The sequence below is a fragment of the Arvicanthis niloticus genome, chromosome 20, assembly GCF_011762505.2.
Source record: "Arvicanthis niloticus isolate mArvNil1 chromosome 20, mArvNil1.pat.X, whole genome shotgun sequence".
Taxonomy (NCBI): domain Eukaryota; kingdom Metazoa; phylum Chordata; class Mammalia; order Rodentia; family Muridae; genus Arvicanthis; species Arvicanthis niloticus.
In genome coordinates this window covers 45,977,086-46,002,986 of record NC_047677.1, presented here as the reverse complement: position 1 = coordinate 46,002,986, position 25,901 = coordinate 45,977,086, and the positions used below count along the sequence as shown (strand labels likewise).

Here is a 25,901-nt window from a genome sequence, read left to right as displayed (position 1 = left end):
GGCAGGTGGATCTCTATGAGTTGGAGGCCAGTCTTGGCTATACAATGAAACTCTGTCTCACCCCCACCCCTAAACCCCCAATAATGTGCATGTGTGTGAATATGTGTACAGTGATACACAGGTACCCCAGAGTCTAGAAGAGAGTCCTGGAGTTACATGTAGCTGTGAGCCACCTGACATGGGTTCTGGGAACCAAATATGCGTTCTCCGAAAGAATAGTACACACTCCTAACTGCTGGGCCATCTTTCCAGCCCTCGTGAGGGAGATTTTCAAGACAGGCCTCTCTATGTAGCTCAGTCTGGCCTCTAATTCTTGATTCTCCTGCTTCAGCCTCCCCAGTCCTGGGGTGACCGGCAGGCTCACCACACCTGACTTGGGGTGTTTGGAGCAGGAACATTTATCTTGTGAAGCAGTCAGAGCACTAGGGACTGAAACAGGTTAATGAGTGTAAACTTCCTGAGGGACCACAGTTGTGAGTTCCAATAAGAGGCTTTTGCTGGTGGTCCAGACCAACATGGCCGATCATTTCACCTCATTTAGTGCAAAAGGGTGTGTGTGGGTCTGCTGCTACTTCTAGGTGTTACTCCATTTTGTCCTTCTCCTATCTAGACTGTTGCTATAGGGACTTGGGGTTGGTAGTAGACGATTCTTATAGGCACTCCGGTGTGGCTCAGTTGGTAGAGCACTTGCCTACCAGGCACAAGGCCCCAAGTTCAGGTCTTGCCACCAGATATAAAGTAAGCATGGTAGCACACGTGATCCCAGCACTCAGGAGCAGGAGGCAGGAGAATCACAAATTTGAAGTCATCCCTTTTACCTATCCATCTTGTGTGCATGTGCAGGTGGGTGGAGGCATGCACGCCACAGTACGTGTCTGGAGGTCAGAGGGTAACCTGTGTGAATCGGTTCTCTCCTTCCACCAGGGTCAAACTCAGGTTGTCAGCCTTGGAGACAAGCACCTTTACCTGGTGAGCCATCTCCCCAGCCAAAGAAAGATCTTATCTAATTTATTAATAATTAACCAGGGATTATAGTGAAATGTCAGGAGCAGGGCACAGAGCCCTTGAGCTTGGAGACTTGTAGGCAGTTAGGGCAACATGGCTGAGTTCAATTTGAAAAGATGGCTAGTGTCCAACGGCCCATGAATCCTAGCCAGAAGTTGACTTCATCTTTCCTAGACGAAACTTTCAAGTTAATGAGTGACTTCAGCGTGTCTGGGACTTTTAAAAATAAGATGTGTGTGTATATTCGTGCATGGGTGTGTTCGTGTGTGTGTATGCATGTGTGTGTGTGTGCGTGTGTATGTTTGTGTGTGTTTCTGCCACTGTGCTGTTTAAGCTTCTGGCCAATTCTCCCGTCTTTGTTGCCCATCCTGGAGTGTTGGGATTACAGGCAAGTCACCCAAATCTAGCTTTTTACATGGGGTTTGGAGATCAAACTCAGGCTTGCTTTGTAGTATACAAGAGACTCAGGGGAGCTGCAACATACACGCACCCCCCCCCACATACACATGCATACACATGCACACACAGACACACATACTACACATGCACACACACATATGTGCAGCACATGTATATATACACATGTGCACACACAGACACACACACCACACATGCACACACAGACACACACACCACACATGCACACACACATATGTGCACCACATGTATATATGCACACGTGCACACACAGACACACACACCACGCATGCACACACAGACACATACACACCACACATGCATATGTAGGCCACATGCACACACACATGCATATGTGTACCACATGTATATATACATATACACATCCCACACATATGCACATGTACACATTCACCACACACACACACACCACCATGCATGCATGCATACACACAGAGCTACTAGCTGTATGCAGGGAATCCATGATATGCCAAGATCCAAATGGTTGAACCAATGAGTTTTTATTGGGGTTCCTAACAGGAGTAGGGGCACAGAGTTACAGGAGCAGGATGACCCAGAAGCAGCTGTATCATCAAAGTGTCCACTCCGACTCACAAACACTGCAACCCTGGAGCGCTTCACAGTTTATAGGCAGCTACGTAGTTCAAGAATCTTGTCTCTGCCGCGAGCTGGTCGGTGTCCCTGCCCACACTGCTTGTTTATTTATTCTCTAAAGCTGGGAAGGTTCCCTCCAGAGTCATGCAGGTTTCAGCTTCCCTAGACATGTGACTTATGCCAGAGGAGTCTCCTGACTCCCTCTGTCTTCTAGAAGGAATGTTTAGATTCAGAGGCGATTGCTTCACAACTGCAAGAACTTTTACCCTACTAAGCTATCTCTGGGCCTGAGACTAGACCTTTTCATCAAAGAGGAGAGCCTGGTTTACATATTGAGTTCCAGGCTAGCCAGGGCTTCATAGTGAAATCCTGTCTTTAAAAACCAAAAAGAGGACAGTGAGATGTGACCAGTCCACTGCCCTGGTTCGGACAATTTGTGGCCATTCCCCACCTCTAGATGATCATATAACCATAGCGTGTGATCTAACCTGTTTGACTGATTCTCGATTCAGATCTTTTTTTTTTCTGGTGATTATAAATAATTTCCCCGTGTTTCTTGATGTATGAAAGGGATGGTTGGCTTGACCTTGGTTGTTTCTAAAGGTGAAGGCAGGGTGAGGTTAAACACAGGAGCCTCCTTGGATTTAACATGTCAAATCATTACCTAGGCTAAAACTAGTTCCTGTCTAGAAATTTCCACATGGAATTTGGAAATTCAAAATAGCTTGAACTTCTTTCTCCACACCCCCACCCTGTCCCATTCCCCCCCCCCCCAGCATTTTTCTGTGTAGCCCTGGCTGTCTAGGAACTCACTCTGTAGACCAGGCTAGTCTTGAGCTCATAGAGGTCCACTGGCCTCGGCCTCCCGAGTGCTGGGATTAAAGGCGTGAGCCAGCACTGTACTGCTGGGCATGGAGGTTGAGTTTTGAAAGCCTCTGTTGGGAATGCTTCTGTTGGATGACCACTGTTTTCATCCTCTTTCTTTGCCACAGCAGCGAGAACCTGAAATGAAACCTGATACAAGGAAACAACTTAAAGGAGAAAGGTTTTTTGTTTTTTTTTTCCTCACAGTCCCTCGTGGTGGGAACAGCTTGGAAGCAGGAGGGTAAGGTAGATGGATACAGTGTGTCTGCAGTCAGGAAGCAGAGAGACATGAACGTTGGTGCTCAACTTCATCCTCTTTTTCATTCAGCCCAGGACCCCCACCCATGGGACACCCACCCACGGGACAGCACTACCCACATTCCAGCTGGATCTCTCTTCCTGGCTAACCCTGCTTTAAAGTCTCTCACAGAAATACCCAGAGTGAGTCTCAGCCTAGTCATGTGGATAAGGATAAGACAGTTGGCTTTCCTGAGACTGAAAGGGCACCTGGAATGTGGGACCTTGAGTGTGTCCCTAATTCTGAGACAGCTTGTCAACCTTCATCCAACCTCAGGCTACAAACCCAGCTCCAGCAGGTGGACATTCTCCAGGAGGTGACCAGTTTTTCTGCCTGGAAATGGCCTTCCTTATTCCCCAACTCCAGGCCTCCTGAGAGGGTTTCACAGTGCTAGTTCCAAGGCTATCCCTGAAAGCCAGCTCATCACAGTTGATTACATAAGGATCATTATATAAAAATGATACCCCAATTAGGTGCTGGATTACATGATTGATTTATTCAGTTCTATCCTGGTAAAATAGGAAGGCAGACTCCTTTGAACCTGTGCAAAACAAAACCAAAACACACACACACACACACACACACACACACACACACACACACACACACACACAAGACAAAGAACAAAAGCAAAAACCTAGAATGTTCTAGAATGTAAGGTGATAATGTAAAAATATTACTTTTAGAACCTCCTATGAAGCACAGTGAGATTCAAATGTCGCTTCACTTCAGTCTCCCAAAGACTGAAGGCACACCTGAAATGTACAGTTTGAGCCCTAAAACAGGAAGTCCTGGCCAGACAGGCTGCTTAGAACAAGGTCTTAACAGAAGAAACTTACCCTAGGATTACAAAGACCTGGGTAACAGAGGCAGGGGGATCTCAAGTTCAAAGCTAGCATGCTCTACATAGCCAGTCTGGGCTATAATGAAATAGAGAAATCCTGTGTCCAAAAATCAATCAGAGAGGGTTTGGGGATGTTAGAAGAATGCTTGTTACACAGACAGTTCAAGACCAGCCTGGGCTAAATAAGACCTTGTCTCAAAAACAACACCAAACCCCAACACTGCCATAGAGATCAGTGATATCCCCAGGACACAGACACAGTTCCACAACCTACAGGTTTCCTATTGGCATGGCATGGTCCCTTCTTGCTCTACCCGATGTCCTGGAAGCCCCCAGTCCACCAATGTGAAGGTCACCCAAGACCAGCTTGGAAGTCATACCCACGTGAAGAGCCTGGGACAGACCTTTTTCTCCAGGCTTGGATTTGGCTTTCATGGCTGAAAACACAAGATGGGACCTGCAGCTTATAGCAGGGGCGCCAGGCCAAGGAGAGGAAGCAGGGTCTGGCGAGCATCAGGAAGCCCGAGTGAGTTTCTTAACAGCCTGATTCCTGTGACCTCATAGCCTGGGGAAGACAGAATCTCTTGATTTGATGGTTGTACCTATGATACTTTCTCCTTTTTTGTTTTTAGTTTTGTTTGGGGATGCAGGTTCATGTAGCCCAGGCTAGCCTCTATCTCACTGTGTAGCTGAGGCTGCCCTGGAGGGGCATACTCAAATTACAGTCTGGAATACTCAAATTACAGGCATCACCATGCAGCTTATGGGGTGCTGGGGGTTGAACCCAGAACTTTGTGCAAGTGTCTATCCCCTACATAGCACCCGAAGCCTAACTTCTTAACAATTATTATTGTTGATATCATTATTATCATTATCGTGTGTATAGGATGTATATGTGTGAGCGATCACACACACACACACATGTCAAGATGTGGAGGTCAGAGGTCAACTTTTAAAAGTTGGTCTTCTCTTTCAACTGTCGGTTCTGGGCATGGAACTCAGGGTACAAGGCTTGCCTGGCAAGCGCTGTTAGTGGTTGAGCAATCTTACCAGCCTTTCTTTTGATTTTTTTCCCCCTTTTAGATAGATGGCATCTTGCTCTGTAGCTGAGGGTGCGCTCAAATTCACAGCAATTCTCCTGCCTCAGCTTCCCAAATGCTGGGATTACAGGCCTGTACCAGAGTACAGTGCTAAAGATACAAATGAGAGAGAGAGAGAGAGAGAGAGAGAGAGAGAGAGAGAGAGAGAGAATCATAGGAGAAGGTAATATGGGTGTAAGAGCATTCAGCTCTTCCCTAAGGGAGGCACCTTTCCTTTTTTTGGTTTTAAAGATTAGAACATGAGGGAGGGCTGGGGGACAGCTCAGTAGTTAAGATCATGTATCACTCACTGAGAGGACTCAGTTTGATTCCCAATGCCCGTGTCAGGTGGCTCACAACCTCCCCTTGCTGCAGCTCAGGGGGTCTGATGCCTCTGGCCTCTGGGGGCTCAGTGTATAAAGGACTTTGCTATATGAATCTGGTGACCTGAGTTTGAACCCAGATCATACATAAAAGTGGAGGAGAAGTTGGGGAGTGGTCCATGCCTGTTCTCCTAAGGTCGCTGTTGCTTGGATACAACACCAAAAGCAACCTGGAGGAAAATGGGTTTGTCTGGGTTACACTTCCACATCACTGTTCATCACTGAAGGAAGCCAGGACAGGAACTCAAACACGGTAGGCACTTGGAGGCAGGAACTGATGCAGACGGAATGGAGGGGTGCTGCTTACTGGCTTGTTCCTCATGGCTTGCTCAGCCTGCTTTCTTACAGAACCCAGGACCACCAGCCTAGGGATGGCACCACCCATAGTGGGCAGGCCCTCACCCACCAATCACTAATTAAGAAAATGCCCCACAGGCTTGCCTGAGGCCTGATCTTATGGAAGCATTCTCTCAATCAAAGTTCCTTCTCTCAAATTTGTGTGTCAAGTTGACATAAAACAAGTCAGCACACCTGTAACACCAGCACTTGGAAGATGGAGGCTCAGAAGTTCAGGGTCATCCTTGGCTACTTTGAGGCCAGCCTAGGCTACAAGAGATCCCATCTTAAAAAAACCAAACCCAATAGCAACAAGGCCCCTAAATTCTGCCACATTTAGCTTCTCCAAAGCCAAGAAGACCTGGGGCTTAGAAGTTCAAGGTACAGCAGCCTTTAGACTTGACCCTCTGGGTGAGAGAGTGCGCAGGGCCCTGCACCTTCTGAGGATCGTAAGGGAATAATTGCTCAGAAAGGTAAAACCATGACCTATAGGCAAATACAAGGCAGACTCGTGTCAAAGTGGATGCCGTTTCTTTTTCATGCCAGATGAGAGCGCTATCGTGAACCCACAGCCCAAGCCCTCAGAGATTTTATTTGATACATTAATTGGAGTTATGAATGGTTCAAAGAGCACTTTAAAAAATTGGGCAACTTAACAAAGACAGATTAGAACCAGATTGCAGAGTTAGGAGGGGTTTTTTTTTTTTTTTTTCCTTTTTTTTTTTTTTCCAGCTAATGAAAGTCTACCAGGCCATAAATCCTGGAGTTATCTGTCTCATCAGACAGAAATTATCTCCGACATTCCTGAATAGACTCTGCAAGTTACGTGACTCTGCCTTAATCAGTTCTGTGAGGTGCATTCGCTGCGTGCTCTGTGGGCTAGCTCACGCTTCTTAAACTTTCTCCGCTTGGCTCCTTTTCACCGAAGAAACATTTTACAATATCTGGGAATATAGGCCCATAAAATAGGCGTGTGCATCAAACATTTACAGAGACACACTTGTAGTCTCAGCCCCAGGGGAGGCAGGGATTTGTGGGTCCCCAGGGCTTGCCAGCCAGCATAGAGAGAGCTCTGGAGAGCTCCAGAACAGTCAGAGACTTTCAAAAAAAGGATGGATAGTCCCTGGGGACCAGTGCGCAACCAAGGTTGTTCTCTGGCCTTCACAGACACAGGCCAGTGAGGGCTGGAATCTGCAGAGGCCAGAATACAGAGTTGGATCTCCTGGCACGAGAGTTACAGGCAGCTTACAGTTGGGAACCAAATTCAGGTTTTCTAAAGGAACAATTTAGACTCTTACCCACTGAGCCATCTCTCCTGCGCACGACAGCATCTATCTATCTATCTATCTATCTATCTATCTATCTATCTATCTATCATCTATCTATCTACCTATTATCTATCTATCTATCTATCTATCTATCTATCTATCATCTATCTATCATCTATCTATCTACCTATTATCTATCTATCTATCTATCTATCTATCTATCTATCTATCTATCTGAGATAGGATTCCTCTGTGTAGCCCTGGCTGTCCTGGAACTCACTTTGCAGACCAAGCTGGCCTCAAACTCAAGAGATCCATCTGCCTCTGCCCCTGCCCCTGCCCCTGCCCCTGCCCCTGCCCCTGCCCCTGCCCCTGCCCCTGCCCCCTGCCCCCTGCCCCCTGCCCCCTGCCCCCTGCCCCCTGCCCCCTGCCCCCTGCCCCTGCCCCTGCCCCCTGCCCCTGCCCCCTGCCTCCAGAGTGCCTCCGGGATTAAAGGCGTGGGCCACCTGCGCCTAACTTCACAGTAGCAATTGTTAAAATGAAACATTCTAACAGAAAACAATCCAGACACCCGGATTTGATACTTAAATGGAGACCACTGCTAGGAAAATCCAGAATGTCTTTAGTTAAAACATCTTGATAGCTTTCTTCTTTCTTTCTTTTGGGGCGGTTGGTGGTTGTTGAGACTGTGTCTCTCTGTGTAGCATAAGCTGTCCCAGAACTCATTATGTAGATCAGGCTGGCCTCAACCGCATAGAGATCCACTAGCCTCTGCCTTCAGAGCACTGGGCTCAAAGGTGTGGGCTATCTCACTCTGCTCATCATGGTTTTTCCAATGGCAGAAAACTTCATGCAAGAAGTAAAACTTTGTAGAATCAGTTTAAGGCCTATTAGGTGGCCTCAACTCTGAGCATTTTGGGAGGTGTTCATTGCTGTCATGTGACATGCTCACACCCATTGTGTGTCCAGAACTGTGGCCTTAGTGATGTTACACGGTGCAGTACAGCAAGCTCCGACGGGAAACATCTCAGATGTGCGATTTCAAATGACTGCAGTCTTTCCGATAACCCTCATGCAACCCAAGAACCACAGTTAGAAAAGCTTGCATGTCGTTGTCCCTGGATCACACTGGAAGGATATCTTCCTGTCCACTGTGGTGTATTATATTACCTTACAAGTGTCAGATGGTTAGCTGGCATGACGCTACACATCTGATCCCAGCACTCTGGAAGCAGAAGCAGGGGGATCTCCATGAATTCTAGAACAGCTTGGTCTGTATAGTGAGTTTCAGCAAACAGACAAATAAGCCTCATATGGCATTTGAAGCCATCCTACTAAAGGCAAGGGGGACCGCATAAGTGCATATTTGGGGTACCAATAGGGGGGTGACTTGGAGCCTGCTGAGGGTCCTGCTGAAGAATGCCTAATGTGGTGTGGGCAACTGCAGGCCAGGCTCCAGGTCAGGAAGGCCCTGAGCGAGCGACCCTGCCCCTGAGACAAAGGAAAGCAGGGTGGCTGAAGACAGATGCCTCCTGTCTCTCGCCCAGCCCATAGTCCTTCCTGTAGGAACAACTCAACTCATTATGCTTTCCTTTCAGGAGGCCAGGTTCAGCTTCCTGGGTGGCAAGGAGCCACAGATGATATTTGACTGGGTGGACGTCGAGAGTAGGGGCTGCCTGTCAATGGAAGAATTCAGCTCTGGACTCAGTACGTCTGTCCTGGGAGGGTCCTGGGGGCTTCTAGCATACTACTGGATTGTGTGACAGGCCAGGGTGGGGTATGAGGGACTACAGTCTCCCCAGGGAGTCCCTTTCCAGTCTCAGTCAACACAACTCCTGGCCTCAGGTCCCAGTGTGTGGCATCTGGAGAACAGAGAGGAGGAGGTACAGGAGGTAGGAATGGTATCTAAGGGCCAGACCTCCCATGACCTGCCCCTCAGAAGGGACCCAGGCCTCAGGGTAACTCCTGTGTGAGCCTCAACCAGTCAGCTCAGCCTCGAACAATCCCATGCCTATTTTGGGTTCTCAAGGCCGTGGGGCTCAGAGGTTTAGGGTGTAGGAGGCCGCAGGGGTGGGGGCAGGTATCAGTATTCACAGGCTGGGGTAGCCCCAGGTTTTGGTGATAGAGAAGCTGAGGGTGGAGTGGAGGGACCAGCCTGGAACTGGTGGTGGGTGGCACTGTGCTGTCTTCACCCAGAAGCCAGTCCTTTTCCCACCCTACGGACTTCTCAAGTTGTCCCTTCCTGGGACCACAGAGCACATACTGCGCTGATTCTGTCAGCGTCTGAGGCTCACTGAAGACTACCTGCCCCTTAGCTCCTCACTCAGGGTTGTACATGGGGTTCTCTCTGCCCAAAGTGCCCTTCTCTGGAAACTCACTCTGTGTCGTCACTATTCCTGTCATCTCCTTAGGATGCTCCTTAGGGCACTCGAGGCTCCCTTCTAACACAGTCCCCACCCTGTCTCAGTAAAAACAACTGGCTTGTTTATTTTATTATTGTTATTTGTTTCACCTTTTTTTGTTATAAAAAAATAGAGCCTCATTGTGTAGCTTTGGCTAGCCTGGAACTCCCTGTGTAGACTAGGGTCCCCTTGAACTCACAGAGATCCTCCTACCTCCGCTTCCTGGGTTCTAGTTTATTTCTTGAGGTCACTCAACAAATTAGCTTTATGGGAAAAAAGAAAAAAAAAAAGATGATGAAAAAGGGCCTGTGAGATGGCTTAGTGGGTAAGGGTGATTGCTGCCAAGCCTGATGACCTGAGTTCAATCCCCAGAACCCACTAGGTGGAAGTCGTGAACTGATCTCTAGATGCATACTGTGGTGTGCATGTACCACACACGTACATGTACACAGACACACACACACACACACACACACACACACACACACACACACAGTGGGAGAAGACACATACTTCTCAACCTTTGAGCTAGAATGTCAACTCTCCCGGGCCCAGCATCTGAGTGACTTCTATCATCATTGTACAGTGACTGCTCAATGACGACTTCCTGAGTGGGTGAACACCTGCTACCCTGGAGCTTCCAGAGATTCTCTAGGCATCTCTGGGCCTCAGGTGATGTGTGAAACGAGCACTCCCAACTTAGGAGACTCCTGAAGCTGGCCTGAGGCATACAGGAATGTGTCCCTGTTTAAATGTAGGAGAAGAGGCTCAAGGGAAGTCAGAGCCTCGTCTTCCCTCTGTTACCTTCTGTCCCTCCAGAAAATGTCTTTGGCTCCAGCCCTGGTACCCACAGACTCCGCACAAAGCGGTCATTGCCCTCTCAACGGCTATCTGTGACCTCCAACTTCCCTGTCCTCGAGGAGGCTGATGCTGAGGAGAAGGAGGCCTTCCTGGCCCTTGTAGGGCAGATGGAGACCGGCCACTCCTTTTCTGAGTAAGGCCCTGGTGGGAGGTGAGGGCTTTGGGTAGGACTGGGTGCAGACAGATCTCAGCTTGGCCATTTGATAGTGTTTGACCTCTGACCTCTGTTCCTGGCTACAGCATACCCTTTAAAGCTGCAGAGAGATTGAAGACATGTACAAAGACTGCCTGAAGGGTCCCCTCACCCCACACTCCCTATAAAGATCAACCAGTTGAAGCATCACCTCTGAGGGGGACCTGGAGACTCCCTAAGGGTCCCTCAGTAGTGTGACTTCAGACATGGTGGTGCCCTGGGCTGGGTGGTTTTGAGATAGGAGGTCAATTCCTGCCACGTGCCTTGGGCTCAGACTCTGGGTGTATGGGAGTTCTGTGTGTTGAGAAGAGGGGAGAGGGGACCCTTCCTGAGGCTGGCTAGAGCCAGCCAGGGACTTGCCCTCACCCACACTCTCCCGATTACCCCTCCACCCACAGGCCTCCAAAGGATGAGATCCCTCCCATCTGGTTCTAGGGTGGGGCTGCTGCTGTGGGCCAGGCTGGGTGGGACCTGGGGCGTAGGCTGGCAGAACAGGTGGAGCAGGGCGCCATTTACCCACTTGGCAGCTTGGCCCTGCTCCCTCACCCTCTGGGCCCCTGTCTTCATGACTTAATTAAGTCCATGTGAAAGTAGCATGCACTGGGTGCCAACCGTGAGCAGGGCCCCAGGCTGGCACTTACTCTTGAGTGTTTCTCTCCTTCTCCCTGAACAATCTTGCTTGGCAAGTATTGGCTTTCGCATTTTCCCAGTGAGTCCCGGGAGGGGAAAGGCTTGCTAGAAACCACACAGCTCCAGAATGGGAGGAGAGTGGGGGGCAGATAGAAGCCTTGAGCTGTTGGACTCCCAGGTCGCCCCTTTACCCCCCACACCCCCATTAGCCACTGACTCACAGGGAAACATGTCGTATGACGGGGTGGGGGGGGGCGGGTTCAAGAAGGGCCAGCTCACATATTGAAATGTCCCAGAAAGAGGGGACTCTTGAGCTAAGCTTTGAAGTATCATTAGAAGAATTTTGTGACTCAGGTCCCCAAGTGTCCGGGTGTGTTGCCATTAAAACAGAAGACTATGTATGCTTAGAGACATGGATTAGCTTGTAGAGTGCCAGCATACATGAATCTCTCTGTGGGATTCATCCCCAGCACCACCATAAAACGGGATATAGTAATCCCAGCCTTTGGGAGGAGGCAAAAGCAGAAGAATCAGGAGTTCAAGGCTATCCTTTGCCACACAGCAAGTGTGAAGTTAGCCTGGGCTACATACAGGAGCTCTCTCACTTCCTAGCCCTCTTGTGTCTAATCTCCGGAGGTTCCCCTGCTCCAGGCAGGCTGAGATCTGGAAGCTGTGGAGAGAGTTGCGGCAGGAGGAGCCCCAGTTGGCAGGCAACTTGGAGGGCTTCCTGGCTAAGATGAGCAGCCGCCTGCAGGAGGCTCGGGCCGACCGGGAGGCACTGGCATGGACCCTGAGAAAGTGAGCGGGGACATAGCAGGTGTTCTTTGCCTGCTGTGGAATTCTAGGTCCTGTACAAAGGGTGCCTGGATGGTCCCCTTGCTCAATACTACCTAGAAAGATCAACCGGTTTGAGCATCACCTCTGAGGGGGTCCTGGAGAATCCCTTCTGAAGTGACTGGGAGCTGGGAACCAGGGCCAAGTTTGAGGAGGAAGAAGCTCCAGGTTCTGTTCTGTTTTGTGACCCTGTAACTGTCAGGGTCACAGCCCTGTCACCGAAGCCTGAATCATGGAGTCTAAGATGGTGACCGAGGCTCGGGGCAATGGGGACCATAGATAGTTAGAGCCAGGGGTGGGGGTGGGGATATCATAGACCCCAGGTGACAAGATAGGGGTCTGAGATGACTGAGGGCAAGAGAGGCAGGAGGGCTACAGGCATCAAGTTCCAGGGGTCCCCAGCAGCTTTCTGGTGCCCACCCTCCTGTCCCTGTAGGCGAGACTCTGACCATCTCCACAAAGTGAGACAGCTCTACGAGGAGACAGAGGAGCAGATCCGAAGGGAGAAGCAGCAGCTGCAGGCCCAGGTGAAGCCAGTGATGAATGCTTCTCCAGGCTAAGTAGTGGCTAAGTTGTAGGAAGGGCATCAGAGAGTGATGGGAATCTCCTCTCCTGTAACTTCTGCTCCCCAGAGAGATGGGGTGAACCTGTCGGGCATGTGTTCTCTGCAAGGTATCAGTGTTCCTCGGGGCTGACTTCCATGTCAGCTTCAGTGTCCTTGTGAGAGTCTAGGCCCAAGTAGGGAATCCCCAAAGTCCTCTTTGTGGGTAACTTCCAGACCCCTGAACCCTAAGCCAGGGTGGTGGTAAGATACGTTGGACCTCAGCTAAGCTGGCTCTGGAGTCTGCAGGGCAGGGCTGACCAGTTTTCTCTGCAGAGCGACTCCCGGGACATGGCCCTCAGTGCCCACATGCAGGAGGCTCTGGAGGCCAAGGAAGAAGAGGTTCGGCGGCTTGCAGAGGGCCAGAAAGAGGTGAGTACAGGCCTTCTGGAGAGCTCAAACCCCAGAACCTTTTTCACTGTTCCCAGATGGATCGGTCCCCTGAAGCCACAGGCAGCCAAGAACTCCCTGGGCTGCTGGCTGCCAGATCAGGGCTCTCTTCCCAGTGCCCTGGTAACATTGCCATGGGTCAGATGAGGTCTCATAAAGAGCCAGGCAGACCCAGGGAAATGAGTGGGGAGCTTACACTACCCTCAGGTTTTCAGTGTCCATGAAAAGATGGTGTCTACCTTCGTGTCACTTCCCAGGCCTGTGTGTCGTGAGGTTGTGAATGGGGACACAAAAGGCAAAGGTTTGGACAGGCTGGGTATGTGACATGTGCTATAACTCCTTCTCTTGGAAGTGGAGGTAGGAGAATCAGGGGTTCAAGGCTAGCCTGGGCCATGTGAGACCCAGAAGGGGGCGCAATGGGGAGAAAGAAAGGAAAGTTCTGGACAACAGGCTCCCTTGTCATCTGAGAAACCTTAGGCAGGTTCTTAACATATCAGAGCCTGCTGGGTGGTGGGGATGCTGAGGACCCCGTAGGGCTGCAATAGAGGCTGTGCTCTCTGCTCTGTGGAGTCTTGCTGTTGGAACCTTCTGAATTACCTTTGGGTCAGAAGCCCCTGCAATCCAGATGGAGTCAGGAAGCACAGATGATGCAGGGCTTGGCCCTGGGTGGGTGTGGCCCTGGGTGGGTGTGGCCCCCAGTGGGTGTGCCTGAGGAGCTCTTGTCCCCTGATCATGGTATCTTTCCCATATATCACAGGTCTCACTGTGGGGGCGTTTAAGGCAGCTAATTAGATGCCTGAAGGGTGACCTCCAATCGGACCATTTAAGTTGGTCTTGAGGACCTGGGCAATGGGGGCAGGGGACAGGGCATCCTTGGAAGGTTTTGGCCAATCCTCTCCTCCTCTCTTCCACCCTCCACAGTTGGAGGCTCAGCTCCTTCACCTCAGCAGCACACAGCAAGAGGCCAGCTGGGAGAACCTGCAGCTCCGGGAGGCTGAGCGTGACCTGGCCGGGCAGCTAGAAGAGGTGCGGGGACAGCTGCAGGTGACAAGAGGACACTTGGATACTGCCAGGACCAGGGGCCGAGTGTCCTGGCAGATAGAGGAAGAGCCAAGGCAAGTAAACACCCTCTCTGGACGAGAGTAGAGAGCAGGGACTCCTAGGAGCCAGGAAAGGCTGTTCTCCATGGAGCTGGTTCGGTCTCTGTATGCGAGAACACACACAGATACACACAGACACACAGAGATATACATACATACATACATGCATACACAAACATACAGACACACACAGACACACAGAGATATACATACATACATACAAACATACAGACACACACAGACACACACAGATACAGGCACACACAGACACACAGAGACATATATACATACATACAAACATACAAACAGACACACAGACACATAGACAGACAGACACTAACACATACACACACATATCTCATACATGCAGGGGTACATACAGTCACAGACATACACAAACAGACAGACAGACAGACACAGACAGACACAGACACACACACACACACACACACACACACACACACACACACACACATAGCTCCTAATCAGTCAGGTATTTTGTTCTGTTTGGAACAGCTCAGAGGCAAGAAGGCTTGCCTGGTCAGGGCAGGCCTCCTGGAGGAGGTGAGGCTTCATGTGGATTTTGAGGTACAGAAGAGGATAGGAGCATTTTTCAGCCATCCTTGGAGAAAAGCTAGCCACAGGAGGAATTATGGTACCAGGATTTGGGGGATACCACTAACTGGTACTCCACCGACCTTCACTTTTCCCCTTTCTTCCTAGTGTCCCCAGGGCAAATAAGGAGGCCCCAGACCCTCAGGCTGTCCCCACAGAGGAGGCCCCACTGCCTGAGCTGTTTGGGGATAATGATGACTGGAACCAGCTCCTCCACAGCTTCGAAGACCATTCCCACAGAACCCTGCGTCTTTGCTGGAGCCCACCCCCAAGCCCGAGTAGCACCTCCACCCCCCAGACTCCCCGCATTGTTAGACAGATCTCCATTTCCAAAACTGCTCTGCAGTTTTCTCAGGAGCCAGGCTCAGATCCAGACCCAGAGGTGTCCCCTGGTGGTGCCAGAGAAAGAAAAGAGGTGGAGGACCCCAAGGGGCAGGATGGACAGGATGGACAGGATGGACAGGATATCAGTTCTAAGCAGACTGTGGACTCCCCTGACTTAGATGCCAGACCCAAGGGCCCCTTCCTCTGGAGTCTACCAGGAGCCCCGACTGGGGAGTCTGAGAATGTTAAAGCAGCTTTCGGAGTTCTGCTTGCTTCTGAGGCTGAGCCTCCTCCTCAGGGACTCTCTTCTCCTCCTCTGTCCCCAACTGGGTCCAGAAAACAGACCCAGACTCCAGATCTTGGTGACAGCAAACTTTGGTCTCCACCTGAGGCAGCCAAACTGTCCATAGAAAAAGAGGTCATGACGGAGGACCTGAAGCTGGGCTTGGGATATCAGGGAGCCACAGCTTTTCCTGAGGGGACTACAGAACCCTCCCTGAGCCTGGAGTCTGTGGACCACGTAGGCACAGAGAGACCAGTGCAGGATGAGGCACATCTGGCTAGGCAGGAGAGTCATCCTAGGGGCTTCCAAGAAGCCCAGGGCCAAGTTCTTAGTCTGGATAGTCTGTCTACCCACCTCCCCCTAAGTCTAGAAGAGCAGCTCAGGCCTGAGGAAGGAAACTTAGGAGAGAGAGGCCAGCAGGACCCGGGGCCTGCAGAAGCCAGTGAGGCCCATGGCCTGGAAGCCAGGAACACAGAATCACCCCAGCAAGGTGATCCCCTGTCTAACACATCACAGGCTCCTACTGAGAGAGAAGTCCCTGCTTCTGGCCAAATGTCTCCTCCAAGGGGTTCTCCCATCTTGGGGGCTGGGGCTGGGCTTGCAGTGGAAGAAGTTAGAGTTCTGCTTGCTTCTGAGGCTGAGCCTCCTCCTCAGGGACTCTCTTCTCCTCCTCTGTCCCCAACTGGGTCCAGAAAACAGACCCAGACTCCAGATCTTGGTGACAGCAAACTTTGGTCTCCACCTGAGGCAGCCAAACTGTTCATAGAAAAAGAGGTCTTGACAGAGGACCTGAAGCTGGGCTTGGGATCTCAGGGAGCCACAGCTTTTCCTGAGGGGACCACAAAACCCTCCATGAGCCTGGAGTCTGTGGACCACATAGGCACAGAGAGACCAGTGCAGGATGAGGCACATCTGGCTAGGCAGGAGAGTCATCCTAGGGGCTTCCAAGAAGCCCAGAGCCAAGTTCTTAGTCTGGATAGTCTGTCTACCCACCTCCCCCTAAGTCTAGAAGAGCAGCTCAGGCCTGAGGAAGGAAACTTAGGAGAGAGAGGCCAGCAGGACCCGGGGCCTGCAGAAGCCAGTGAGGCCCATGGCCTGGAAGTCAGGAACACAGAATCACCCCAGCAAGGTGATCCCCTGTCTAACACATCACAGGCTCCTACTGAGAGAGAAGTCCCTGTTTCTGGCCAAATGTCTCCTCCAAGGGGTTCTCCCATCTTGGGGGCTGGGGCTGGGCTTGCAGTGGGAGCCCCAGAGACCACAAAAACTCTCCTAACCTTGGCTGAGTCAGAAGTCCAGCCCAGGCCCGTGTTCATGCCTGTTCAGGTGGAGAGGAAATCAGGCACCCCTCAGCCCAGAGAGCCAGGGGCAGAGAGCAGGTTGGAAGACCCAAGAACAGACTTACGGGAGGCTGAACAGAGCTCTTCCCCTGGCGACCGCACTGATGCCAAGCCTCAAGCTGACCCGGACTACCTCTACCATGTCATCTTCTTGGGGGACTCCAATGTGGGCAAGACCTCATTCCTACACCTGTTACATCATGATGCTTTTGCCACCGGGCTGACAGCCACTGTAGGTAAGGCCCCGTGGGGTGGTAGCAGTGGAGCGAAGAGGCTGGGCCAGGGCCAGCAAGCCATCCCAGGAGAAGTGGCAGGCTCTGCCTTGGCCACAGGCCTTCATGAGGCATTATTTTATATGGGCATAATCTTAGCCTTTCGCTAATCATCCCTAATTACAGGCAATTTGCTTTCCCTGCATTGATCTAGTTAGCTTATAATGTACCAGAGGAACAAAGCACCGTGCAATTTAGGTCCTGGTGTTAGTAGAGTGTGAACAGGCCAGTCTCCACCCACATGGTAGGCGGTTCCCTACAGAGACTAGCTGGAAGCTCTCATGACATGCCCCAGGTCTGCTTGCATGCCCTGGCAGGAGATCACAAGTTGGGTATCTTACATAGAATATGTTCAGAGTGTGGCAAGTTATGATCCTAGGGGCGTGGGTTCAAATCCTAGCACTACACTTACTGGGACTGTGAACTCTGTCTGCTTTGTGTTACAACCCCCCCCCCCCCCCCGGAGTCAATTGGCTTATAAAACCAGGTTTAACTCTGGCTGGCTCAGAGTTGGGAGGTTTTGGTTCACAGTCAGTCCCGTTGCCTTTGGGCCTGTGGCAAAGCTGTGTATTATGGTGGGAAACAGAGTGGAGCCAAACTGTGCTGTGGAGAAGAGAGAAAGAGGAGCCTAAGGGGTAAAACACTGGCTTCTGGAGCATAAAGTTCTGGGCACTGCATTACTGCTGTTATCCTAGCCCATAGGAGATGGAGACGGAGGGTCACAAGTTCAAGGTCATCTTTGGCTGCTTACCAAACTTGAGGTCAGCCTGGGCTACATGAGACCCTATCAAGATGGGCTAGAGTTGAGAGTAGCGAAGGAAGAGACTGAAGCCAGGGTCCCCCAGTGTACTTTGAGGGCATGTGCCTAATGACAAAAGACTTTAATGCCAGCCAAAGACTTTAATGAACTCTTTCTTGCAGTCCTAGAACTTACTATGTAGACCAGCTTGCTGGTCTTGAACTTATAGAGATCTGCCTGCCTCTGCCTTCTGAATATCCTACCCCCCTCTTTTTTTTTTTTTTTTTTTTTTTTTTTTTTAATGTGTGTGGGTGTTCCTGATGCCCTCAGAGGCCAGGAGAGGGTATTACAGACAGTTGTGGGTATTGGGAGCTGAGCCTGCATCCTCTGGAGAAGCAACACCCAACTGCTGAAGCATCTCTCTAGCCCACAGGCCTCACCCCCTAATTCTTCCCGATGTCATTGAGAGCCATAGGTCCACGATCCTTTGCAGGTGGACAGTCTGGGTCCAGCTCTCATTAGTTCCCACATCTTCTGACAGAGGAGATGGGAGTAGACCCTGTTTCCTGCAGGGGTTGCAAGTTCACACAAGTCACCTGGCATGCGTGTACACCAATCCATATTAGCCATTGTTTGTGTATTATAAGTAAATATTTGACCGTGATAGTTCAGTGACTCCCAGAAGCAGGTCAAAGGTGGTGTGGTGTGTGTCTCCATGTCAGCTCCAGGTTACAGGCCAATTACGAGTCAGTGCCAAGCAGATGGCTTAATACTCCCCTGTTCTAAGAGGGGCCTAGGTCAGGCTCTAGAGTTTCTCTGCCCAGGGAGTGGCACTATTAGAAGGTGTGGCCTTGTTGGGGTGGGTGTGCCTTGTTGGAACGGGCATGGCCTTGTTGGAGTGAATGTGTCATTGTGGGTGTGGGATTAAGACCCTCATCCTAGCTGCCTGGAAGTCAGTATTCTGCTAGCAGCCTTCAGATGAAGATGTAGAACTCTCAGCTCCTCCTGCACCATGCCTGCCTGGATGCTGCCATGCTCCCGCCTTGATGATAATGGACTGGACCTCTGAACCTGTAAGCCAGCCCCAACCAAATGTTGTCCTTATAAGAGTTGCCTTGGTCATGGCATCTCATACAACATGTCCACAGGCCAACCTATTCTAGACAGCTCCTCATGGAGACTCCTTTGCCATGTGATTCTATATATGTGAGTATATTGGCGCTCTCTTCAGACACCACAGAAGAGGGCATCAGATCCCATTACAGATGGTTGTGAGCCACCATGTGGTTGCTGGGAATTGAACTCAGGACCTCTGGAAGAGCAGTCAGTGCTCCTAACCTCTGAGCCATCTCTCCAGCCCCACCATGAGATTCTAAATGCTGTCGAGGCCATAATCAAAACTACCTATACACCTTCTTCTTATTGTGTGGCAGAAAGATCTGTCAGCCTCTGTGGGAACAGAGCCAAGGACTCGTTCAGAGACTTCCACTCAGGTGGAGCTGAGGTGCTTGACTTTGCCGCAGGAATGGCTTTCGGAAGGAGGCAGTATGGAGCAGAGTTTATTCAGAGTTTACCATAGATTTGGCTCTGGTGCCTACAGGGAAGGGGTGAGACACATGCACAACAACTCCAGAGATCTGCCTGTCTTTGTTCCCACCACCCTGAGGCTGGGCCTATAGCATGTTTGTGTGTGTGTGTGTGTGCACTCATGTGCGTGTGAAGGGACACAACTTTGGGAAACGTCCTCCATAACTCTTCTGCCTTATTCACGGAGGCAGAGTCTCTCCATCAAATCCAGGGCTCATCAGTATGGCTGGTCTCTCTAGCCAGCTTTCTCCGGGTGTCCCTCCATCTCTTCCTTCAGAGGCTGCCACGCCCACTCAGCATTTATGTGGGTTTCTGGGTATCTGCATGGCAAGTGCTGAAGCCCTGAGCTGTCTCTCCAGCCCCAGGATGCTCTGTGTGTGTCAGTTCCACACAATTTGATAGCATAGACTGGGACAGAGCAAGCCTGCACCTGTGGCCAGCCAGGTGTCTCCCCGGCATCAATCCCATCCCCTCTCAAAAAGTCAGAAATCTTGCCGAGTGCATTCGACGACATTGGTTGGGGACACAGATACCAGGTGTTCTGACTTCTCCGTGCGTGATTCTCAATGTGGTCCCCACTGGTGGCAGAGAACTGAATCCTAGTGAGGTTTCTGGCCCTTGCTCGTCCCCCACCCTACCTCAAAGGTTAGACCCCCCACTGAGGAAAGCCTGACCTGTGTGTGCCGGGTTCTGCCCTTGATTGCTATGGATGTGTGTGGGCTGCCCCCCTTGAACCAGTAGACCAAACGCTGCATATCTGATGGTTTATGTGGCCCAGCTAAACAGTTTTGGGGCACACCAGACTCTCTTGGGGGTAGATAGGGGAGCGTGGGAATTAAGCAGGGCCGGGAGCAGCAGTTGCAGGAATGGCTGAGAACCATTAGTGGGTGGCCCAGCGGGTGTGCAGCTGAATGTGACAGTCTCAAGATCTGTAGTCCTGGGCTCCTGAGAACCTCAGGAAGAGGCTGTAAAGAAAACCACTCTCTACTCAGGAGGCCCCTTGCTGCTGGCCCAGCCTCAGGGTGGTGGGAACAAAGACAGGCAGATCTCTGGAGTTGTTGTTGTTGTTATGCGTCTCACCCCTTCCCTGTAGGCACCAGAGCCAAGTCTAAGTTAAACTGTATGAACCACCCGGGATGGCAGCATGTGCTTACAGGGGTCATTGTAGAAATTTGTCACATTGTGGATGTCAGGAGCTGCCAGATTGCAGTGGGCCCTGTAAGAAAGGGGGTATACACAGGGACAGAGCACCCCCTCCCATTCTTATTTTTTCCCTCGTTTAAAGATTTACTATTTCTTGAGTGTCTCTGTGTTTGTCTGTATGTGGTTATGCACATCTGAGTGCAGGTGCCTGTGGAGGCCAGTGAAGGTGTTCTTAGCCTAGAGTGGAGCTACAGCTGCTGGGGAGCCTCGTAACATGGATGCTAAGGCCCAAACTACAGGCAATAGCCTTAAGGACTCTTAACCGTTGAGCCGGCTCTCCAGCCTCCCCTCCCTTCATTCTTGCCCACATCCAAAAGGCTTCTTTGACAGTTGGGGGTTGGCTGGAAGGGACACAGAATCAATCAATCAATCACTCTCTCTCTCTCTCTCTCTCTCTCTCTCTCTCTCTCTCTCTCTCTGTCTCTCTCTCTCTCTGTCTCTCTCTTTCTCTCTCTCCTTATTCCAGGATCTAAGTGTGTCTGCAGCTCTGATTACAGGGAAGAGTAGGGCTTAGGACTCCAGAGGCTGTGGAGGGAATGATAAATGTAGTCACCTTGATTGTGTCCAGCAGGAACCCTGCTGAGCCTTTAGGCACAAGCCTTTTCAATGTGGGTTTTTAAAATATCACCTTGCTGATGAGAAAGAAAGGCTCAATGGGGGAAGTTGATTGGTCCCAGAGCCCTAGAGACCCAGAGCATACAGCATGACCCCATGGGTCCTTGATTGTGGGGTTCTTTGAAGAGCAGAGAAGGGCCCAGCACTGTGGTTCCCATCCTTCTGTGGCTGAGGTTGGTTTTGGGTGCACATCTGGAGCATCTGAAGCTAGTTGTCCTGGGCTGTCTCTTCTGTGTGTCCTAGGAGTGGATTTTCGTGTCAAAAACCTGCAGGTAGACAATAAAACCTTCGCCCTGCAGCTGTGGGACACAGCCGGACAAGAGAGGTATTCATACTGTCCCTGCCAGTGGTCAGGGATCTCGGCTGGGCTCAGAGTGAGGGAGGAAAGGGTGGCCCACAAGCTGGGTGACAGGGGACAAGGTCTGTCCCCACTGAAGCAATAAGACTCTGAGACCCAAGAGTCAAGGAGTCATGAAGGAAGGGCTGTGAGCTCAGGTGCCCCAACTCTGAACAGCCCTAGGGTGGGGGTGCACTGGGTGATTTTCCCCTGACCAACCTTCTAGACTGCAGGTCTTCCATATAGCACATGGACCACAGTAATAGAAACATAAGGGACACAAAGATTTGACTCTGCATTTCCGTTTCTGGAAACTTGTTCTAGGGACAAACTCATCCATAAAGCAGACTTAGCTGCTTAAGGCTTGCTTATTAAAGATGTCACAAAACATGGGAGATGCCCTAAGTGGCCCCTAAATACATCAAAGTCTACCCTTAGGATAGGACGGATGGGGGCGGGGTCCTCAAGCTCTGGATGTGGTGGCCTCATGCAGACCCTTCGGGCAGGTACCACAGCCTCACGCGGCAGCTGCTTCGCAAGGCGGAGGGGGTGGTGCTCATGTATGATGTCACCTCCCAAGAGAGCTTCACCCACGTGCGTTACTGGCTGGACTGTCTGCAGGTGGGTCTGTTCGGGACTGCAGGCTGGCCCCAGGTTCGGGAACCAAGAGGAAGCTTAGAATCTACCCACACACATTCCTCGTTCCTCTGGGGTTACAAATGCCACAGTAGTCACAGGAATGACACCACTGGCTGAGGAACGTGTGGGCAGATGGACTAGGAGCCCTGAGGCACAGAGAAACCACAGCCACACAGTAAAGCTCCCAAAAATAGACTACTCACACATCCCACTAGCAGCTTGGGATATCTCCTAGGTGGGGTTCCCATTATCCCCCACGTACCTACCTAATCTTTGTACCTGGATTCTGCAGAGGGCTGTGCTGAATTCTGGATTCGGCAATTACCCAAGAGCCCTTGCTGCTCTTCCAGAGGGTGGTCGGAACAACCCAGAAAGGCTTCCAGGGGGAGGTGCCCACAAGGTTAACCATGAAAGTAGGAGAAGTATTTTGAAAGCAGAAAGGGGAAAAAGAAAGAGTCCAGGTGAGCAGACGGCGTCTAAAAACTTCTAGAAGCTTCTACCTTGGGGCTGGCATCCGCTGACAGCACATATCCTGTGCAGGATGCAGGTGTAGAGGGTGTGGCCATGGTCCTGCTGGGAAACAAGATGGACTGTGAGGAGAAGAGGCAGGTACCCACTGAAGCTGGCAGAAGACTCGCCCAGGTGAGTACTGGGACATCACAGAAACGAGGCTTCCTGCACACCCGTGCCTGCCTGTGGGAAACGGGGCTTCCCGCACTGCCCGTGCCTGCCTATGGCAGAGGCCTGGCTGGCACGGATATGGTTGTGCCTGGCCATCTAGTCACTGCAGATGGGCCCCGGGGGCTTAAATCCAGGCTGTGACCAGCGGGCGCCACCTTGAGCGCTGTGTGGAATTAGCAGATTCCCACGCAGCCCCAGCCCACGTGAAAAACCTCTCCGAGTGAAAACAGTTTTAAAAGCGTCACTGAAATCCCCAATCAAGTCTTAATTTTATCTCTGGTCTCTAATTAACATACTCTCTTCTTGTTTATTCTATTTTAAGACTCAAATGTTTTTCCTTGGGAAGGCAACATCAAAAGCTTTGTTGCCAGACAGGGATACTATTATTTATAAGTGAGATTTAACCGCATTCTAGAGAAGCCAGGGAGTAATAATATATATAATTTTTTTGAGTCACTCCTGGTCCCGCCCCTGACACACTCCTTAGAATTCTAGCTAAGCTTCCTTGTTGATTTATTTCTCATGATTGTGGCTTGCCATTGTGACCCCAGAATGGCAGATTATCCCCTCTGGAACAGTAGTCTGTCCCTTTGAGAGTTCCTTCTCTGAGAATTAATCTTGCCAGAGGACTGAGGATTAAGGGTTCCTAGAAAATGCACAGTGGACTCCCCTCCCCCACCCCCAGGACGTCCACTCTGGTGATGGCAGGAGGCTATTTATTTCTCACAGTCTTATTTATAAGGGGCGTTGGCAGAGCTCCGCAGTTACACCCCGGGAGCTTTGTGTGAGAGGCCAGAGTTTACCACGAAGGATCCCTGTGCTGGGGGGGCGGGTGTCTCGTGGTGTCAGAGAGAGAACTCTGAGTGTTCTATGTGGCTCCCACTGGAGCAGACGGATGAGGGATTTTCACCGGAAGTGGTCATGGTGAGACGGTCCGTCAGAACTAGGAACCTAGATGCTCCCTTAGTGGCCCCTTAACCTGCTCCCCACTTCCGGTCAGCGAAATCCCCCGTGACTGTAGGAAGGGAGAGAAATGAGGCCCAGAAGTATTTTAGAGAAACATACAAACAAAGCCTGCGTATAAAGAGAATGCTTGTATGTTTCTCTAAACTGAGCAGTCTGTCTGTCTTCTACTCCAAGTCTGGGGGACATCTCTAGCTGTGTCCTGCACGTGCAGGGTGGATGCTGGGCAGAGCTCCAGCTAGGGAACCAGGGTGACTGGTGAGGTGTGGCAGGGCTGGATCTTGCCTCTCCAGCACTCTGTGTGTCTGCAGGAGCTGGGGGTCTCCTTTGGTGAGTGCAGCGCGGCCCTGGGTCACAACATCCTGGAGCCTATGATGAACCTGGCTCGGTGAGTGCTTCCCTAGACCCAGAGTCCTCAGGGGCGGCCTTGCCCTGCCCTGCCCCTCTCCAGGAAGTGGCGAAGGAAGACCCTGGTTACAAAGCTCTGTTTTTCCAGCTGTAACACACCCTGTCTTGACTATAAGATTCCTGCCCCAGCTTTCTAGTGACTTTCATGACTTTGTGTGAACGCTACCAAATGCCCCCTGATGGCGGGCGTTATCTGCAATGCCATTCTGCCCTTTCCTTCTGCCTCTCTGCATCTCTATCTCCTCTCTGTCCGTCTCTCGGCTCCTTACACTCCATTCACTGTACCCTTCTAGACAACTGTTTTTACATCTGTTTTCTTCTTGCTGTCTGTCTGTTTTGCCCTTCTCCTCGCACTCACTGGGTGCTCAGTGACTGGCTGAGGTGGGTGCCAGTAAGGGTATCAGAGTCCATCAGCACACATGTGGTTAGACGTTTGGCGCCCACTTTTCCCGGCTCCAGGTTTGCTCTTGACCTTGAGTTTGGGCTTCCAAGGGAACAGAATGTCCATCGGTGACCTGGGTCGCAGCCCAGGCTCAAGCCCTGGAATGTGATTTTGTGTGCATGCGCGCGCCCACACGCATGCGCGTGTGCATGCCCACATGCGTGCACGTGTTGCTTGGCACCCAGGGGGCCAGAAGAAGAGACAGAAGGACACAGTATCCCAGTCCCGTTTTTTTCCCCACTGCCATGAGCATGGAGGTTGGAGGGGTGGGGGAGAGCCTCCCATCTCCCAACACCCACCTCCAGCCCTCCATACTGCAGAGAGAGGAATAACTCGGGGACATTGTCACACAGGTCACTTAAGATGCAGGAAGACCGCCTGAAGGCCTCGCTGGTGGAAGTGACCCGCCCGCAGCCACCCAAGAGAGCTGGCTGCTGCCCCTGATCACCAGCCTGGTCCCATCCCCGATTGCGTCTTCCCATAGTTTCCATTGTGCTTCCTAGACACAGCTGGGATAGAGAAGCTCTGCAGGGGACAATGTCACCTCTGCTTCACTAAGCAAACATGCCAGGGGTGGATGGCAGGACAAACCTAGAAACTCCACGCAAGCAAAGTGTCCCTGAGACATTCGTTTACCCCAGGTTGCGAGGCGGTAGGGTATCCTAGTTCAATTTCTGCAATGATAAAGACCGGCCAAAAGCAGCTCAGAGGAGGGAAAGGATTATATTTCCACTGTCCATCACTGTCAAAGCAGGACCTGATCCAGGAACCATGGAGGACCGCAGCTTACTGGCTCACACACTGCCGAATGCTTAGCCAGCTTTTGTGGAGAGCCCAGGTCCACCTGTCTAGGGATGACACCACCCACAGTGGATCGAGTCCTCCTGAATCAATCATCAAGCAAGGCAGTGCCCCCACGGACATGCCCACCCCAGGCCAGTCTGGCAAGGGCAATTCTCTATTTAAGAATTTCCTGGTGACTCTAGATTGTGTTATATTGATAATAAAAACTAACCAGGATGCAAGACTCGTGTGTGTGTGGGGGGGGGGGGATACTATTCTCCTTTTGAGTATTTTTGGATTTTGGGGGGATGCCTTGTATAACCAAGGGATCAGATATAGAGAAGGAAATATACCTTGCAGGGAGTCTGTGTGGTATCGACTCTGAATCCACACATCCCAGTTAGATCCCACCACTCCCTGTGCTTGCCTTGGTTTACCCTCTCAGATTCGGATTTCCTCCTTGTTGAATCTAATCCTGAGAGTAGCGTCATTCTGATGGTCCTTAGTATGCCCTTGGGGCCCTCCATAGAGGGTTGCATCAGGATCCTGC

The 25,901-nt window shown here is 51.1% G+C and overlaps 1 protein-coding gene across 7 annotated transcripts in view; it reads left to right on the top strand.

Annotated features, from left to right (window-relative positions):
* Window positions 1-25,581, top strand: part of Rab44 (RAB44, member RAS oncogene family) — a 33,784-nt gene extending 8,203 nt beyond the window's left edge. For 3 of the 7 annotated variants that reach the window (XM_076916455.1, XM_076916457.1, XM_076916456.1), the window contains exons 3-14: window positions 8,708-8,816; window positions 10,331-10,505; window positions 11,832-11,993; window positions 12,466-12,556; window positions 12,907-13,002; window positions 13,942-14,135; window positions 14,844-16,918; window positions 21,342-21,423; window positions 21,942-22,056; window positions 22,615-22,716; window positions 24,030-24,106; window positions 24,922-25,581. In XM_076916455.1, coding sequence (XP_076772570.1) covers window positions 8,708-8,816; window positions 10,331-10,505; window positions 11,832-11,993; window positions 12,466-12,556; window positions 12,907-13,002; window positions 13,942-14,135; window positions 14,844-16,918; window positions 21,342-21,423; window positions 21,942-22,056; window positions 22,615-22,716; window positions 24,030-24,106; window positions 24,922-25,012 — 3,369 coding nt within the window. In that variant the 3' untranslated portion in view covers window positions 25,013-25,581. Of the gene's footprint in view, window positions 1-8,707; window positions 8,817-10,330; window positions 10,506-11,831; window positions 11,994-12,465; window positions 12,557-12,906; window positions 13,003-13,941; window positions 14,136-14,843; window positions 16,919-21,341; window positions 21,424-21,941; window positions 22,057-22,366; window positions 22,536-22,614; window positions 22,717-24,029; window positions 24,107-24,921 lie in introns of all 7 variants that reach the window. The other 4 variants (XR_013105207.1, XM_076916458.1, XM_076916460.1 and 1 more) reach the window with 4 other exon arrangements.
* The last annotated feature ends 320 nt before the right edge of the window (window positions 25,582-25,901 follow it).